The sequence below is a fragment of the Acipenser ruthenus genome, chromosome 6, assembly GCF_902713425.1.
Source record: "Acipenser ruthenus chromosome 6, fAciRut3.2 maternal haplotype, whole genome shotgun sequence".
Taxonomy (NCBI): domain Eukaryota; kingdom Metazoa; phylum Chordata; class Actinopteri; order Acipenseriformes; family Acipenseridae; genus Acipenser; species Acipenser ruthenus.
The window spans coordinates 586,691-606,009 of NC_081194.1; the positions used below are offsets into that span (position 1 = coordinate 586,691).

The 19,319-nt window shown below is 41.5% G+C and overlaps 1 protein-coding gene across 2 annotated transcripts; it reads left to right on the forward strand.

Annotated features, from left to right (window-relative positions):
- Nucleotides 1–701: 701 nt before the first annotated feature.
- On the forward strand, nt 702–18,344 carry LOC117411579 (potassium voltage-gated channel subfamily G member 3-like). 2 transcript variants are annotated; one of them, XM_034019229.3, is made up of 2 exons: nt 702–1,691; nt 11,812–18,344. In XM_034019229.3, the coding sequence occupies exons 1-2, from the start codon at nt 1,039–1,041 to the stop codon at nt 12,455–12,457; spliced, it is 1,299 nt and encodes a 432-aa protein (XP_033875120.1). In that variant the 5' UTR covers nt 702–1,038; the 3' UTR covers nt 12,458–18,344. The 2 variants fall into 2 exon arrangements, with proteins under 2 accessions (XP_033875120.1, XP_033875121.1); XM_034019230.3 differs by having other exon boundaries at nt 702–1,661.
- Nucleotides 18,345–19,319: the final 975 nt, after the last annotated feature.

Below are 19,319 nucleotides of genomic sequence, written 5' to 3' on the forward strand. Positions count from 1 at the left end.
CTACCTGTGTGGCTGTGCTCAGTCAGTACCTGTGTGGCTGTGCTCAGTCAGTACCTGTGTGGCTGTGCTCAGTCAGTACCTGTGTGGCTGTGCTCGTTCACTACCTGTGTGGCTGTGCTCAGTCAGTACCTGTGTGGCTGTGCTCAGTCAGTTCCTGTGTGGCTGTGCTCAGTCAGTTCTCCCCGCTCCATCCCATGACCTATCAACCTGAGTTAGTCAAACAGGTCACCATGGGTTATTTAAAACAATATAGCACAGTTATATTCTACAATAATTCTCATGAAATAGTCCTAAACCTGCATTTTAATACTGATCACATTTTAAAGCGTTCGATTTTGATTTCTCGCAGATAGAATGAATAAGCAGGGACACTCCTAAAGATGTACGTAATTGGAAAGAAGATAGTCCGATCAATAACCACTTCATACCAAGTCATTAACAAACTAACAACTCCAGCAGCCATGGAAGAATAACAGAACAGTGGAGCTTTCCTCAGTGAGTACAGATGCCGGGAGAGTTCATTCAGTTGTTGTACACTGCGAAGGTGTGCCTGTGCGTGACATCATTCGACAGAACTGCCAGCTACAGAGCTGAGAGAGAGAGAGAGAGAGAGAGAGAGAGAGAGAGAGAGAGAGAGAGAGAGAGAGAGAGAGAGAGAGAGAGAGAGAGAGAGAGAGAGAGAGAGAGAGAGAGAGCTCGACTTGAGAACAAGTACACAACTATAAAGCGCTGCGGTCGCTCTTATCAGAAGTGACTTTTTCTTTCGTTCACTACTTACTACTGCATTTTAAAAGCGGAAAGAAAGGATAACTGCCTTCTCTGTACTGACATCTCACTCGATTTCGTTTCGTCTGGAAATGTATCATTTGGTCACCTGTATCTGGACTCGGGAAAAGAGTGTGGTGATGATGGAAGATATCTTTGCCGATCCAGAGAGTCCATCTGCGGTGTTCTCTGCTTGAGTTTAAGGGGGTTAGAGGGGGTCTGTCTGGACTGCATCCGTGCGTAAATAATATTTGCTGTGTGGATTGCACTAAAATGAAGTTTGGAAGCCGCACTTGCATTCTGAATGTGGGTGGCACCAAATACGTGTTCCGCAGAGATGTGATCAAGGATTTCCCTCTCAGGAGAGTCAGTCGGCTCCACGGCTGCGTGTCGGAGAAAGAGGTGCTGGAAGTGTGCGATGACTACGACCGGGAGAGGAACGAGTTTTTCTTTGACCGGCACTCGGAAGCTTTCGGCTTTATCATGCTCTATGTCAAGTACGGCAAGCTCCGCTTCGCCCCGCAGATGTGCGAGCTGGCCTTCTACAACGAGATGATCTACTGGGGGCTGGAAAGCGCGCACCTGGAGTTCTGCTGCCAAAGGCGACTGGACGACAGGATGTCCGAGACTTACACCTACTACTCAGAGGAGGACACGAAAACAGAGGACGAGCTGAGAGTGGAGGAAGAGGGCGAGCACCCGGCGGGACGGGGCAGAAGGAGCGCAAAGTGGCTGGAGAGGATGCGGAGGACTTTTGAGGAGCCCACGTCCTCCATAGCCGCGCAGATTCTGGCCTCGGTGTCGGTAATATTTGTGATTGTGTCCATGGTTATCCTATGTGCCAGCACGCTGCCAGACTGGAAAACTGCAGAGAACAGAAGCGTGGACGAGCACAGGTACACAGAGCACTTAACGGATCACTCCGGGTATTTATACTTTATTTTATTTCTCTAGCATGACATACAGTTAGCCTGCCACATTGTTAACATTATTGAAAAGTGTGGTTGTTCAGCAGGAGTTAGGAATCTGATCAACCCATGTGCAACCCGTTTGAACAAATGCCGTAGAGTAGATTAAAGCAGCTAAACTAGGAAACCTCCACCATCTTATTCCAGTCAGTGACTGACAGAGCAAACCCGATGATCGCACTGGGGCTGTTTGCAACAACGCTGATTAAGAACACTGTTATCCCGACTCAGTCAGGGAATCCTGTCCTGTGTGTTTGTTTTCAATAACATTTATTTGGTTTCACGATAAAGTCATTTAATGTCAGAAAAACCCAGATGGGAGCCTGTGGTTTGAGTAATGATGTTATTTTCTTGAGTGCGTGACACATGTTACCGTTAATAGAAAACACGATTAGCTTCGATTTCTTTTCTATAAAAGAGTATTTCGAATCTACAAATAATAAATGGATGAAAGTTAACTGAAAAAGGTCTAGTGATTCACGACAACGCTGGCTGAAGAAGCGGGGGACACTCTCTAGCCTTGAGCGCCACAAAACCCTTTGTTCAAATATTCTAAGATTTTCAAAGTACTGTTTTGTTGTATTAGTTTGTATTTGATATGATGTTTAGCACAGTACTAAACATAATATCAAAGCACGCAAGATCCTTGCATGGTAGACGTTTCTTACATTTAGCTTTACAGAATACAAAAAAAAATGCAAACTTTGGACTAGACCAAAAGGAAAAACAAACACACAAACAAACAAACAAACAAATCAATTAAATCTATCTATCTATCTATCTATCTATCTATCTATCTATCTATCTATCTATCTATCTATCTATCTATCTGAAATATATATATATATATATATATATATATATATATATATATATATATATATATATATATATATATTTATCGCTTAAGTTAGGCGTATTTTTAAAAATCTACTTTCCTAAAAGTAATTTTAAAAATACGAATGTTAAAGGGTACTTCTGTCATTCAACTCAGGAGAACATCACTCGAAACGTCACAGTATCCGTTTTCAATGTGATTCATCCACCAGTATCACTGCTGGGGTTTGCTATACAGCAGCTGCTTATTGGAACACAGTTTCACAATGCAGGGTTTACTGTTTACACACCCAGATAAGAAGGCGTTTCGAGAGAGAATTCAATACCAGCAGATATTACTGGACTTTGTCGACCAAACATTACGTTTTATTTAAAATAAATGTATGATGACGTACTTATTTTAAATTGTATGTCTGTTGGGAGGGTGAGATTGCTGTTATCTATTTTTTAAAAGCACTTATTGTAGCTAGAGTTTTAATAAATACTTTGCATTAAGCACAATTATCAAGTTTATATTTCTAGGGCTTTACAACACAATGAAACCAGACAAAGGCGTCTTGCTGCGGGCGGTTTCCTATGCATTTACTCGGGTTAAACCAAGCTGCAAGCAAGTTATAAATACTCGACACAACGTAGGCAAATTGAAAATCCAACATATTCAGGATTGCTTTTGGTATACCTAACTATTGTGCATAGTTAATTCTCATTTGGTATTATTATTATTATTATTATTATTATTATTATTATTATTATTATTATTAATAATAATAATAATAATAATAATAATAATAATAATAATATTAATAATATTTTACCAGAACAAATACAGTGCAATGTATGCGTTTTGATTCCAGATCCTTTTTGCTGAGAACACCGGACAGAATGGCCATTCAGTCATAAGTGCATAACCCAATAATACAAAATAAATAAATAAATAAAACAATGCATTACTCTAGAGATTTATTTTAGGAAAGGGAATGCATCTTTATTTGATTTATTGGCTTTATTTCCTTTTAAAAAAGGGGAGTAAACTACAGACTGCTAGAGTAGAGATCTTTAAAATATAATCAATCAACCAATCTTTATTTTATATAGCGCCTTTCATAGTGGACCACCATCACAAAGCGCATTACAAGATAGTGAGGAACAATGCATAATACATTAAATACAGTGAAATACAGGGCATAGTACATTAAATACAAACAGTAAAAAAAAAACACAATGCAAACATTAAATACTGGCATGTTACAATGCAAATACATTAACTACAGGCACATTACATTAAATACAGGGCTAGGATGTGAATTCTAAACATTGTGGATGCGTGTGTCATACAGAATCATATGAATAAGATGGAGTGAAAAACCTGAAATAGCAATTTAGACAACAGCTTAGACAACAGCTAATAACAGATATCAGGCTTGAAGAGCATTGAAAGCAAGAGAGAACAGGTGGGTCTTGAGAGCTGATTTGAATAAGAGACTGTGGGAGCTGCACGCACTGGAGCTGGGAGAGAGCTCCTGAGAGTCGGGGCCATGAAAATCATGAATAACTCCCAGATACACTTTTTCAGACACGACTGTTTGTTTCATCGGCGTGTTATTGTCAGTATCGTGTATCTATCTGCATAATGACGGTGCTGTTACCACACAGATCAAATAACGACACAACAGGACCCACTTCCAGCGTCATTGGTAGATTATATTTCTCGGCCATCACTGACACTTTCTCCGGAGTTTCTCCGATCTGTTTAGAATAAAGCAACGGGTGGATAACTCTGCTATCTGGCTTTTTAAAATAACTTTAATAGGAAGTATTGATTAACATTGCTACCTGAAAAATCAACAGCGATTTAATACCTTACTGTCCGTACGTGAAAATTGCGTTTCAGATCTTTCCCGCAGACGGGAGCTGACCGTGGTGCTGAACGCCTCTGTGAGGGATTACCTCGGTGATCGACTTTGCAATTTATCCGTTTATAACTCATGACTTTCACTTTTGTAAGCACGGGCGACTCAAGTCACAGCCGAGTCTCAATTCTCCAGTGGACACGAATCAACTTTACAAACACCGACACACAGTCCAGCACACGCACCGGGCTCTGTTTGAGAGAGGCTGGGGTCTGGCTGGCAGGCAGCGGGTGTTGATGTCCGGATTTGGGGCGTGTCTCTTGCTCGCCTCTGGAGTTGTCAAAGGGCTCCTTACCTTATAGCCAGCCATTCAATTCACCAGAACCTAAACTTGAAAAGACACAAATAGCAACGCCGCTAGACTGTATCAAATGCCTTAACAACATTGCATCCTGATCAACCAAGCAAACAAAAGGCAACAACCACCGATCTTACAAAACAATCAGCGAGACCCCACCCAGAATGCAGAGTGTGAATCTCAGCTGTACCTGCTTTCTGCATTGGGATACAATGAAGCATTTGTACTGTAGGTTGCTCGGAAAGTTTGGACTACTTAACATATTAGCGGCTCTGAAGAGAAGGCATTTAACTTTGCTATTGAGATTCATTTCAACGGTCGTGGTACAGTACAGGTAATTCGCAACGATCTTCTCCATGTATATATATATATATATATATATATATATATATATATATATATATATATATATATATATATATATATATATGGATATCTATATATATATTAGGATTTTGAATGCTTGAATCCGATTGCCACGTAGTCTTCTTTGTTCAAGACTGAATAGATTCAATTCTTTTAGGCTGTCTCCATACAACATGCCTTTTAAACCTGGGATAATTCTGGTTGCTCTTCTTTGCACTCTTTCTAGAGCAGCAATATCCTTTTTGTAGGGAGGTGACCAGAACTGAACACAATATTCTAGATGAGGTCTTATTAATGCATTGTAAAGTTTCAACATTACTTCCCTTGATTTAAATTCAACACTTTTCACAATATATCCAAGCATTTTATTGGCCTTTTTTATAGCTTCCCCACATTGTCTAGATGAAGACATTTCTGAGTAAACATAAACTCCTAAACTTTTTCATAGATTCCTTCATCAATTTCAGTATCTCCTATATGGTATTTATAAGGCACATTTTTATTGCCTGCATGCAATACTTTACACTTTTTTCTATTAAATGGCATTTGCCATGTGTCTGCCCAGTTCAGAATGCTGTCTAGATCATTTTGAATGACCTTTGCTGCTGCAATCGTGTTTGCCACTCCTTCCTATAAAATAATCTAAGTCATCAATGTAGATTAGGAATAGCAGAGGACCTAATACTGATCTGTGTGGTACTCCACTGGTTACCTTGCTCCATTCTGAGGTTTCTCCTCTAATCAGAACGTTCTGTTTTCTACATGTTAACCACTCCCTAATCCATGTGCATGCATTTCCTTGAATCCCTACTGTGCTCAGTTTGAGAATTAATCATTTATGTGGGACTTTGTCAAAAACTTTCTGGAAATCTAAATAAACCATGTCATAATCTTTGCAATTATCCATTGTCGATGTTGCATCCTCAAAAAAATCAAGCAGGTTAGTTAGACACGATCTCCCTTTCCTAAAACCATGCTGACTGTCTCCCAGGATAATGTTACCATATAGGTAAGACGTACCTGAGATACTGTACAGGACTGGAGCGTATTACTCACTATGCTGTGTGAGATTCTAAAGACGTACCTGAGATACTGTACAGGACTGGAGCGTATTACTCAGTATGCTGTGTGAGATTCTAAAGACGTACCTGAGATACTGTACAGGACTGGAACATATTACTCAGTATGCTGTGTGAGATTCTAAAGACGTACCTGAGATACTGTACAGGACTGGAGCGTATTACTCAGTATGCTGTGTGAGATTCTAAAGACGTACCTGAGATACTGTACAGGACTGGAGCGTATTACTCAGTATGCTGTGTGAGATTCTAAAGACGTACCTGAGATACTGTACAGGACTGGAGCGTATTACTCAGTATGCTGTGTGAGATTCTAAAGACGTACCTGAGATACTGTACAGGACTGGAGCGTATTACTCAGTATGCTGTGTGAGATTCTAAAGACGTACCTGAGATACTGTACAGGACTGGAGCGTATTACTCAGTATGTTGTGTGAGATTCTAAAGACGTACCTGAGATACTGTACAGGACTGGAGCGTATTACTCAGTATGCTGTGTGAGATTCTAAAGACGTACCTGAGATACTGTACAGGACTGGAGCGTATTACTCAGTATGCTGTGTGAGATTCTAAAGACGTACCTGAGATACTGTACAGGACTGGAGCGTATTACTCAGTATGTTGTGTGAGATTCTAAAGACGTACCTGAGATACTGTACAGGACTGGAGCGTATTACTCAGTATGTTGTGTGAGATTCTAAAGACGTACCTGAGATACTGTACAGGACTGGAGCGTATTACTCAGTATGTTGTGTGAGATTCTAAAGACGTACCTGAGATACTGTACAGGACTGGAGCGTATTACTCAGTATGTTGTGTGAGATTCTAAAGACGTACCTGAGATACTGTACAGGACTGGAGCGTATTACTCACTATGCTGTGTGAGATTCTAAAGACGTACCTGAGATACTGTACAGGACTGGAGCGTATTACTCAGTATGCTGTGTGAGATTCTAAAGACGTACCTGAGATACTGTACAGGACTGGAGCGTATTACTCAGTATGCTGTGTGAGATTCTAAAGACGTACCTGAGATACTGTACAGGACTGGAGCGTATTACTCAGTATGCTGTGTGAGATTCTAAAGACGTACCTGAGATACTGTACAGGACTGGAGCGTATTACTCACTATGCTGTGTGAGATTCTAAAGACGTACCTGAGATACTGTACAGGACTGGAGCGTATTACTCAGTATGCTGTGTGAGATTCTAAAGACGTACCTGAGATACTGTACAGGACTGGAGCGTATTACTCAGTATGTTGTGTGAGATTCTAAAGACGTACCTGAGATACTGTACAGGACTGGAGCGTATTACTCAGTATGCTGTGTGAGATTCTAAAGACGTACCTGAGATACTGTACAGGACTGGAGCGTATTACTCAGTATGCTGTGTGAGATTCTAAAGACGTACCTGAGATACTGTACAGGACTGGAACATATTACTCACTATGCTGTGTGAGATTCTAAAGACGTACCTGAGATACTGTACAGGACTGGAGCGTATTACTCAGTATGTTGTGTGAGATTCTAAAGACGTACCTGAGATACTGTACAGGACTGGAGCGTATTACTCAGTATGCTGTGTGAGATTCTAAAGACGTACCTGAGATACTGTACAGGACTGGAGCGTATTACTCACTATGCTGTGTGAGATTCTAAAGACGTACCTGAGATACTGTACAGGACTGGAGCGTATTACTCAGTATGCTGTGTGAGATTCTAAAGACGTACCTGAGATACTGTACAGGACTGGAGCGTATTACTCACTATGCTGTGTGAGATTCTAAAGACGTACCTGAGATACTGTACAGGACTGGAGCGTATTACTCACTATGCTGTGTGAGATTCTAAAGACGTACCTGAGATACTGTACAGGACTGGAGCGTATTACTCAGTATGCTGTGTGAGATTCTAAAGATGTTTTGTTGTGCAGCCCTGTATGCTATTGTGTCATGCCACAGGTGTAATGGTATACTATGATAAAAACACAGCAAAGTGTATTAAAACGTAGAGAAAGTCTAGGCAAGTATGGTAATTCAGAGCAGGGTAAAGCATTATAACAATCTAAACAGTTGATGCATAGTATAACACAAGAAAAGCACGGTGCAATGTAAATATCATTGTTTGTGTTTGTGGTTGTGAATTTATACAGATTGTGTAATTATGCTTGTATTTATACCATGCATGTTTATTCTGTATATTGTACTTGTGAGTCCTGTCCAGATTGTCATCGTCATGATTCCGGTGGGCAGAATTGTTATAAAAATAATTAAACTGCCCTTCTGCTGCCGAGAGGGAGGCTACCAGCTGAACTAAAGGAGCTCTCCTCCTCCAGCCTGACAAGCAGAGTGTCCATGCCAGGAGTCACGGAGAGGAGTCCCAGGCTCTGAAAGGCAGAACTGTCTATCAGGTTCAATGTAACACACACTAAGCCATTTATAAATTGAAGCCAGTAAGAGGAAGCTCACTGTGGCCAGTAGCAGGAACAGAACAGCCGGCATGCAGAACAGTGCAGCTCATTGTAAAGCACACTGCAAAGAAGATTCACTAGAGCAGCTCATTGTAGAGCACACTGCAAAGAGGATTCACTAGAGCAGCTCATTGTAGAACACACTGCAAAGAGGATTCACTAGCGCAGCTCATTGTAGAGCACACTGCAAAGAAGATTCACTAGATCAGCTCATTGTAGAGCACACTGCAAAGAATATTCACTAGAGCAGCTCATTGTAGAGCACACTGCAAAGAAGATTCACTAGAGCAGCTCATTGTAGAACACACTGCAAAGAGGATTCACTAGCGCAGCTCATTGTAGAGCACACTGCAAAGAAGATTCACTAGATCAGCTCATTGTAGAGCACACTGCAAAGAGGATTCACTAGATCAGCTCATTGTAGAACACACTGTAAAGAGGATTCACTAGATCAGCTCATTGTAGAGCACACTGCAAAGAGGATTCACTAGATCAGCTCATTGTAGAGCATACTGCAAAGAAGATTCACTAGAGCAGCTCATTGTAGAGCACACTGCAAAGAGGATTCACTAGATCAGCTCATTGTAGAGCACACTGCAAAGAAGATTCACTAGAGCAGCTCATTGTAGAGCACACTGCAAAGAGGATTCTCAAGCTGTAGGCATCATGGGGTTTATTCCACACATATTATTATTATTGTGTTTCCTCTTCTTCTTCTTCTTCTTCTTCTTCTTCTTCTTCTTCTTCTTCTTCTTCTTCTTCTTCTTCTTCTTCAAGAAGGATTTATGACATTTTATATGTCCCCAGTTGTATTTTTATACCTCTGATTAAAATGGTCTATCGCTCAACTATACTGTGTGTTAATGAAATTGCAGCTAGAGTACTCCTGAGATGCTGGTGACTCTCTGCCAAAACTCCTTTTACTCCCAGATACAACCCCATGATAATCAGCAGTGCATCCTTTAGTGCTGTTGTCAACTCCATACTGAGAACACTGAGATCTGTAAGTAACACAGGGGGGCATGTTACTATGGCTTTAGGTAGGTATTGCAAGGGCATTGTTTACTGTCCTATCACACTTCTGATAGATGTTTGACACCATTGCTTTGTGCAGGTGTTTAACTCTTTAAACATTGCAGATCTGTAAAGAGAAAAATGATCCCACTCAAAACTGTCAGACTGCTTGTGCACTTTAGGAAAATAAGCCCCCTCAACAGAACAGACAAACAAACTGCTCCCAGTGCTGGGTGTGACACTAAATAACTTTGTATGACTTTTTTCCACATAGGAGACCAATTAATTAGTTATAGTATAGTGTGGAGACATTGGACACCGTTTCCAATAAGTTTTACCTTTTTTATAATGGAGTTTTTTTTAAGTTATGGGAGTTTATAAACATCTCAAACCATGTTCAAAACAGGCAGAATAAGTTCCATGATAATCATTACCCCAAAACATCTCTGAAGCTGAGACACTGCAGCGCTGCTCCTCCTCACTCTGGGCTGACCACTCCATGTCTTTTACCTGATTAACAGCTCTAGTAGCTCTAGTACAGTGTTATAAATGAAACATTCATAGTGAGCCTTGGCCTGTAACAAGATTTCCGGACTCCAGATTTATTTCTAAATGTTTTGCTGTTTTATTCCACTCAATTTCAAACTGGATTATTTTGATTTGCACGTTCTATCTGTCTGTATGTCCCTTATCCAATATTTAATTCTCAATTACAGCACCACCCTGGAACAGATAGGAAGACCCGTTGCATTGACTGATGTCTTTTTAAATCAGATCTTCTTTTTAGAGCTTCTTTCATACTTGAGTGGCACCGCTATGTACACACATGCATTGATTCTCTCTCAAACACTTTAAAACCTGCTAGACTGCAATACGCTTTCTTGGCTTGTATATGAAGATGTGAAGCTTATTACAAGCTTAGTCAATCAGTAATTCCATCTGCCTGACCAGCTGGTTGGCACCGTGTCAACTATTGTAACATTTTGCAAAAGTTAAGAACTTTTTTTTTTTTTAAATATATATTCTTGATGCGGAAAGGTATACTTGCCATTCAAAAGTGTTTATTGGCAGCTATTAAATAAATCGATTCATTAATGTGTTGATACGTACTTAAAAATGTTGTTCTGCAATGAATTCAGAGACGACACATCAAACGCTGCATTGTGATAGGGGAACGAGAGGTGCGATGCCTAGATACAGCTGCTGTATATGGGACATTCATTTTGTAATCAATTTTATTTTTGTTTTTTTAACAAAAAGGATCTTCTACCCAACAAATGGTTATGTCAGCTTGAATCACCTTAACATTCGTGAATGCCTTGTTTCCATCTGACTAATCACACTGTTAACTTCCCAGTCTATTCCCACATTAAACCTCTTCCATGGCAGTCACTCAGAGAGGTAATGTATAGGCGCGCCATGCTCACAGTGGAGCGTGGTTGTGACTTTGTGGGATCAGCAGACGGGGAAAGCACACAGCCCTCCACAGCACTGGCACTGACGAAGGTAAAATATGAGCCGTGCAGATTGAAACAGGACCGGCAAGGAGGGAGAGGTTTGTGATCATCATGGGAGAAGCGTGCAGCTGAAAATGTGGGAAGCATGGAAAAGGAGAATAAGAATCCAGGCACAGAACAGGGGTCAGGAGAGAGACTTACAGCACATGGGAGAGCAGGACAGGGGTGCTGCTTTATCATCATCTTCACAAATCATTCACTACTTCATCAAGCAACCCATATGCATCTGTAAGTCTCTCTTAAACCCTGCTCAGAATGTGGTTTATTGTTTGGGTCTCTGTATCTCTGCTGCATCTTGAAATGCTTTTTGAATCAGTTCCTTATTTAGTGGCTTGGCAACTAATACTTTTGATCATTAAATCCTCATCCCAGAGGAGTCATTTTAGATGATAGGTCTCACTTCATGATTCAGCAATGCCTGTAGTCACCAGATCTCGATCATTAACCAGTTTATGTTAACTGAGGCGCTGATCGTCTGCTATCCGAACTCAGTTAACCTTATTCCCACAAATGGCTCCCGTCCTTTGAAATAAAATGCTAAGCAATAGTCCCACCCCCTCCTTTATTGCACTTTGTGTCTTGCAGGATAATCGAGGCGGTGTGCATCGGCTGGTTCACGGCGGAGTGCATCGTGCGCTTCATCGTGTCGAAGGACAAGTGCAAGTTCATGCGACGGCCCCTGAACATCATCGACATGCTGGCTATCACCCCGTACTACATCTCCGTGTTGATGACGGGGCTGACCGGTGAGAACTCGCAGCTGCAGCGGGCCGGGGTGACCCTGCGCGTGCTCCGTATGATGAGGATCTTCTGGCTCATCAAGCTGGCCCGCCACTTCCTGGGGCTGCAGACACTGGGGTTGACTCTGAAGCGCTGCTACCGTGAGATGGTTATGCTACTGGTCTTCATCTGTGTGGCCATGGCCATCTTCGGGGCTCTGTCCCAGCTGCTGGAGCATGGGCTGGACCTGGAAATGGGCAACGAGGACTACGCCAGCATCCCCGCTGCCTGCTGGTGGGTTATTATCTCCATGACCACCGTTGGCTATGGAGACATGTACCCCATCACCATGCCCGGGAGGGTGCTGGGAGGGGTCTGTGTGGTCAGTGGCATTGTCCTGCTGGCGCTGCCCATCACCTTCATCTACCACAGCTTTGTCCAGTGCTACCAGGAACTCAAATTCCGCTCCGCGCGCTGCGGCAGGAGCCTGTCTGCAGAGTTCTTAAACTGACCCTGACACCTCCCCTACCCCTCAAGGGAGCCACAATCAAAGAGGGTGTCTGATTTCATTTAAAAGAGACAATGACTTTGTCTTTCTAAGTATGCCCCTGTAGTGTCTCTGTTTTTTGTGGGATAGGGGTTTAGGAACAGGAAGTAAAGGCTCCCTTACAGTGAAATTTTCTTAGGAAATCAGCAGTCTACCAGGAATGAAAGAGTCAGCGCTACACAGAACTGAAGACTACTAAGCAGTGAATCTCAGTTTCCTCACAGTCTTTTATGACTTTAAAACCACAAAGGCTTTTTCAACATATTTATTTGCTATGAATATATACAATCCATATTTTGAGATTAAAAACAAACCAAAAAAATAGCAACACCTACAAACTTTGGCTTAAGAGAAAGCTGACGGCTTGAATCACTAAGCTTCTGTTGCAAAGCACACTGCAATGTTACAGCAAATATCATGGGTTGAAAACTCGCGATCTGATTGGCTAAAACACAGTCCATAATCCTAAGTAACCTGCGTGACACTTTATCAATGGAAGCTGGAGGGGCAGAGTGAATATCAGCTCACCTGGGCACTGTGCACTGCTGCTGTGGAGTAACCTTTCAGCATCTACACATGGAACTCCTCCTCCTCCTCCTTCAGCACTGTTCTGTGGACCAAGAACATTGTAACTCTTCCTTGTCGCCTTTACCTGTCTCATTGTCTAATTGTTCCATGGCAGCAGTGCAAAGTGGTCAAGTGCCTTCATAATCACCCAGTGTGCAATATCCCTACACATCACAAAAACAAAACCTTAGATACAATACAGCAAATTCTATCTGCTGTGTCCATGACATACCAAAGCAATAATATTCAACATCTGGAGCGAGCAGAATTATGGAGCAGCGAACATCTGGTGATTCTCTCTGCTGGGAATGATTGCTTTGGTTCTGAGAGAGGCGATTACAGGATGTTACCGGACTGCTCTGTGATTCAGCTCATTGCAGATGCAGAGGGTACTACTGCTATTGAATGTCAATGTGATGTATCTGAGGCTTCACTGTTCTCCTTGTGGTCTGCAGTCCAGGTATTGCTTCCAGCTTCTGTGTGCGATGGGGCGTCAGGTAGGTTGCAGGGAGTTATGCACTAGCTTTGAGCCAATCAGATTTCGAGTTTTCGGTCCATTGACATACAGTAACATGCTGAAGAGCTGTTGTTTTTCTGCGCATTGAGAGTCAAGCCAGTGACTGGACTGTATTCTTCTTAACTCAACACAGAGATCAGCAGGGTCCAAGAGCTGCTTGATCTGGTTAAATCATTATAAAAGGTTCCCTCTGTGAAAAAACAATGTCTCTTACCAGTGTGTTTGAGTCTCTTTAGCCTTTGTGTAAGTGTAAGTTAAATGCACAAGAGGCTTCTGTTTTAATAACAGTATTGACTGGAGATCAGTAAATGTGCTTGCCCCAGGAAACCAGCAGGTATTGGTATCAGGACAAGGGACATGCTTGCTATTTATTTATTTATTTATTAAGTATATTTTTATTTGTGTTTATTGATTGACTCCACCACTAGGACTAATTTTCCCATTCGAAGTGGGGCTGGTTCTGTTCCAGTCATTGTGTCTATCATTGTGTTAGTTAGTTTGTTTCATAATGCTGTATATACAAGGGTAGAAACCCGTTCTTCAAGATCACACTCTGTCCGAGTTCGAGTTACTACAGTATCGACATGCTTCAATGTGCTTATTTGTTAATAAACAGTGTTTTTACTAAGGGTTGAGATGGCACTTTAATGTTAAAGCCTAATTTTTGTACTTTAATAACTTCAACCCCGTTCAATTGATTTGCACAAACTATTGCATGAGTGATGCCATGGATTAGATCTCTTGACATGGCCCATTTCGTGTGATGTCATGGGTTAGATCTCTTGACATGGCCCATTTCGTGTGATGTCATGGGTTAGATCTCTTGACATGGCCCATTTCGTGTGATGTCATGGGTTAGATCTCTTGACATGGCCCATTTTGTGTGATGTCATGGGTTAGATCTCTTGACATGGCCCATGTCGTTCCACTCGGATGGGCGAATCCCGAGATCCTGATCGTGAGGAAATGTAGAAAATCAGGGTTGAGTTATCTATACCCTGATTTCTGACTGTGTTGATTGAAATCTGAACATTGACTGTGAATGCATTCTGTATGTGAATACATAAGTCATTCAGTTGTAAACAATATGGCACTTGGATTTTCATCAAAACTGTCTGAAACTTTGGTAAAGATGTAAGTCTTTCTTCGAGCCTGTGATCTCATGACGACCCATCACAGCTGTGTATAAAAACGCACCTTGATCAGTGGAGCCGATGTGCAGAGCGTTCTAAACAGAATCCCGATCCTCTCGGAGCCCATCTGCTAGAGGGAACATGCATGTAAATCCAGCTAATTAAAATGTGCTAATGAGAGGAAGTCTGTAACCTGCAAGAAAAAAAAAACAAGCTGCTCAAGGAAACTGTCAGTTAGTTGACCTGTGTGATTCATCAGGGGACATTCCTTCTTCAGTAATCTGGAGCATGTTACATTGCAGCTGGTCAGTAAAGAAAAGGTTTCCCTGCTGAGGGTTACACAGATTAATAACCATTCAGGAGACTCGTGAAATGTTTAGCTGTTTCCTATTTGCTTTTATAACTAATGACCCTATTTGTTTCCTAGACCTTAGTTGAATCGCCTGTTACAGTGCTTTAAACTGTGGACACAGAGGCACTAAATAACCAGACGGGATCTGAGATGTATTCAACGTGGTGGGGCTGAATGACTATGCTGCTGTGTTATATTAATGCTGTAGCAATCTGCAACACACATGAATATATAATGATGTGTTTTGGGTGATGTAGGATGAATATTCCATGATTTACAAAGGCATTGCTGATCTGTGCTGATGAACAGCCAATGCCTAATCAGAGCCTCGCATTAGCCGACTGGACCGATTAGCACGGATAATAATAGCAAAGTTTAGAACCCTTTAATGGTCAATTATTAGAGGAGAGCGACTGCTATTACATACAGTTCTATATTTAACACCTGCAATGTCACAAAACTGAAGCTCATTCAGACACCGACGATCCAGTCAGGCAAATATGCAAACGCTGCCTTCCAGAACGCTAATTAACTTTCTTCATTTACAAGCTCTGTCAGCGTCGACTGGCCATAATGTATTCAGTGAGGCTGAACGGTAACAGCAGAGAATGTTCTGGAGAGCTAGAACAAGATTGGCAGCTTCCTGCCGCATCCAGACCCTAACGAGCAAGGGCCTGTTACTATAAAACAAGAGATTACTGCAGTGCACCATGGGATAGTGAAGTGCAGTCAAGCATAGAAAGGGTTAGCATGCTAGGAACCTTACAAGAGGTTACTGCAGTGCACCATGGGATAGTGAAGTGCGGTCAAGCAAAGAAAGGGTTAGCATGCTAGGAACCTTACAAGAGGCTATTGAAATGCACCATGGGATAGCGAAGTGCGGTTTGACTTTTTACATAATTTAATGAAGTAAAGACAAACTGTCAATGTTCTACAATTATTGAGAAACAATTTCTGAACACACAATGATTTAGAAATCCTTAAATTACAATTCTGAATATTTCTAGCATTTCTAGAATATTAACAACAACAACAAAAAAAAAATCCATATTGCAGATTGTATTGCTTCCCATTTTCCAAGTTTTGTTCAATTAACAGTCTGTTTACTCTTTTGGAACTTGCATGGGAGCCAAAGTGTTTATATTACTACATTGTTGTCTACCCTTGCTTGTCTTACTGCATTGCACTGTACTGTAAGACAGAGTTAATTAGCATTTGCATTCCCCTCCATTCATTCAAGCCCGCTAGAGGGGGATTCAATCAAAACAAATACAGCACCACTTTTTGACTCGTTATTTCCATTCTATAGTGATATTCAATCCAAATAGACACACTCTTTTTTTTCTTTTTTTTAATAAATTTAGTCGTTGCCAATTAGTTTTTTTATTATTTTCGACCCAATTTGAAATGCCCGATTATTATTTTTTTTAGGCTCAGCTCATCGCTACCACCCCTGCGCTGACTCGGGAGGGGAGAAGATGAACACACGCTGTTCTCCGAAGCTTGTGCCATCAGCCGCCCGCTTCTTTACACTCTGCAGACTCTCCGTGCAGCCGCCTCACAGCGTCGGAGGACAACGCAGCTCTGGGCAGCTTACAGGCAAGCCCGCAGGCGCCCGACCAGACTACAGGGGTCGCTGGTGCGCGATGAGCCGAGGACACCCTGGCCGACCTAATCCTCCCTCCCCCCGGACGACGCTCGGCCAATTGAGCGCCGCCCCCTGTGAGCTCCCATCCACGGTCAACTGTGGAATAGCCTGGACTCGAACCGGTGACGTCCAGACTATAGAGCGCATTCTGCACTCTAGCGAGTGCTTTTACTGGATGCGCCACTCGGGAGCCCCTTGCTAGACACACTCTTGAGAAAGCAAGAAATGTGCTGTCATTTGATAGGCCCTTAATTGAGAACTGATCTAATGTATGACACCCATTAGCAGTATTTGATTGAATATCAGCACAGAACAGGGGGGTTATATAGCTGTAAGTTTTGATTGAATGACATGAAACATGACATGAAACAAACAGAACATGTATAAAATGGACATGGGAAACATATGTACAGTCTGACTTCATTTAAACCCTGTGCTTATTACTTCTGTATGAGTTCCCATCATTCATTAAAGTGACCCTGTCATTTGGACTCTGGGCTGTCTATTCTTGTACTGCAGAGCACTGGCTCTTCCTGTTTCATCGTCCATTTCTATTCTTGTACTGCAGAGCACTGGCTCGTCCTGTTTCATCGTCCATTTCTATTCTTGTACTGCAGAGCACTGGCTCTTCCTGTTCCATCGTCCATTTCTATTCTTGTACTGCAGAGCACTGGCTCGTCCTGTTCCATCGTCCATTTCTATTCTTGTACTGCAGAGCACTGGCTCATCCTGTTCCATCGTCCATTTCTATTCTTGTACTGCAGAGCACTGGCTCGTCCTTTTCCATCGTCCATTTCTATTCTTGTACTGCAGAGCACTGGCTCGTCCTGTTCCATCGTCCATTTCTATTCTTGTACTGCAGAGCACTGGCTTGTCCTGTTTCATCGCCCATTTCTAGAAGACAGATTTTCTGCTCGGATTCATCTAAAATAGAAACAATCAATTATTTAAAATCCCTTTAATTTAATGCAGCCGCGTTTCTACAGAGAAACAAATAATTGTACTGTGTTCCATGAGGATTAAATCTCTACCTAAATTTAACAGAGTCATTTTAAACATTGGGCTGGAGGTGGATTTATATATATTTTTTAAAAACAGTGCATGTCATATTTGCCTGACCTATGGCGATATACAACTAAAGAGAGGTGGTATTGTATAGAATTGTTCATGAAGCAACAGCAGAGGCCATGAAGAGGAAGCCTTTGCTCAGTGCGCTGTACTGTTTGCATCATATTCTCCATTCTCTTTCAAACATGTTTTAAGATGTGCAATGCAGCAGCTGTAATATAGTGTATTTGTGTCAGAACCAAGCTCCCTGTTAGTTCACCTAACCAATGGTTCACATGGCAGTGATTGTCCTTTCTTGACTAAATCATCCTTTAGCGTTTGAGATTTTAAACAACTGGCGACTCTTCATGTTAAATCTAGATGTTATTTTAGGACAATGGGATTAAATATCTATTCTGTAAATGTGACTGCCATTTCAGCAGAATCCTTTTGTTCATTAGGAAATAAAAACACAAGTTTATAGTTTTCAATTTTATAAACATCTATTTTATATATTACTTATGTTCCCAGATAGAATGTCTCTATGGCTTATATACTTGAAAATTAATAAAAATGATGCTTCTCAATTTTGCATCTCTTTTTTTGTATTCAGTAATAATCTGACTACTTCAATGGATAGCGATAATACAAAAAAAACATGATCTCTAGAAGAGCTAAACACAACTTTCTTTTCTAAGACTGGTGGACTCGATTTACAATAGTGGGCAAAAAAGCATGTCATACATTTACTATGGAGTGGGATGTCTGCTGATGTCAGTGGAAATATAGACTGTGGTTTTCCACAGCAGGTGGGTTTACCTGCTATAAATATCAAATCAGGAGGATTAGGAAAAACAGCTGTGAGGTTCAGGCACCAAGCCTTTATGCCAGGGAGCAAAATAAACCCAATCCAGGCTGCTGCAAACAAAAAACAACAACACTGACATCAAAACTGCACCAGCCAGCTCAGATAGCTGGAAAGGTTTTTGTTGCTATAAACAGGACAGCCCGTCATACTGAAGAATAATCCATGGTTAATGGTGGCATAACCCACTCACCACTATGGGGTGAATATTTCTTTAACCACTGTCTGATCCATGCGATTCACTGACGTGAGAATGGGCCCATGCAGTCAGGTGGGATTGAGACAAAAGGGGCTTCAGATACTCACTGATGTCACTTACAACAGCCACTGGCATTCAGAAGCAAATCAAAAATAAATGCTTGTTTCAACAGCCTGACATTTCTATGGAGTGGGAAACTCTGGTTAAAGACTTTTAAAACTTCCCTTTTATTGATCAATTACTATCAGTGTTTTTAACATTTCAACACACCCAACAGCACACAAGTCTTGCATTCACTCTGCGTTTCCTTTACACCATCTACACATTGTATCCTTATCAAGCCTGCATGGCCAGAGGCTGACACAAGAAACAGAATGAGATACTGCCAACATGTAGCTCCTTGCATTATTAACGCAACAACGGTGTAAAACAAAATGATTGATTAACCTCACATTAAATAGAAAAGGGACACACATATTTCAAACAAAACCCCCTACA

Excerpts from the sequence above, each read along its gene's own strand:
- LOC117411579 (XM_034019229.3), top strand. The coding sequence starts at position 1,039 with ATGAAGTTTGGAAGCCGCACTTGCATTCTGAATGTGGGTGGCACCAAA. Across the intron at positions 1,692-11,811 it reads CACTTAACGGATCACTCCGG|GATAATCGAGGCGGTGTGCA; the intron begins GTATTTATACTT and ends TGTGTCTTGCAG.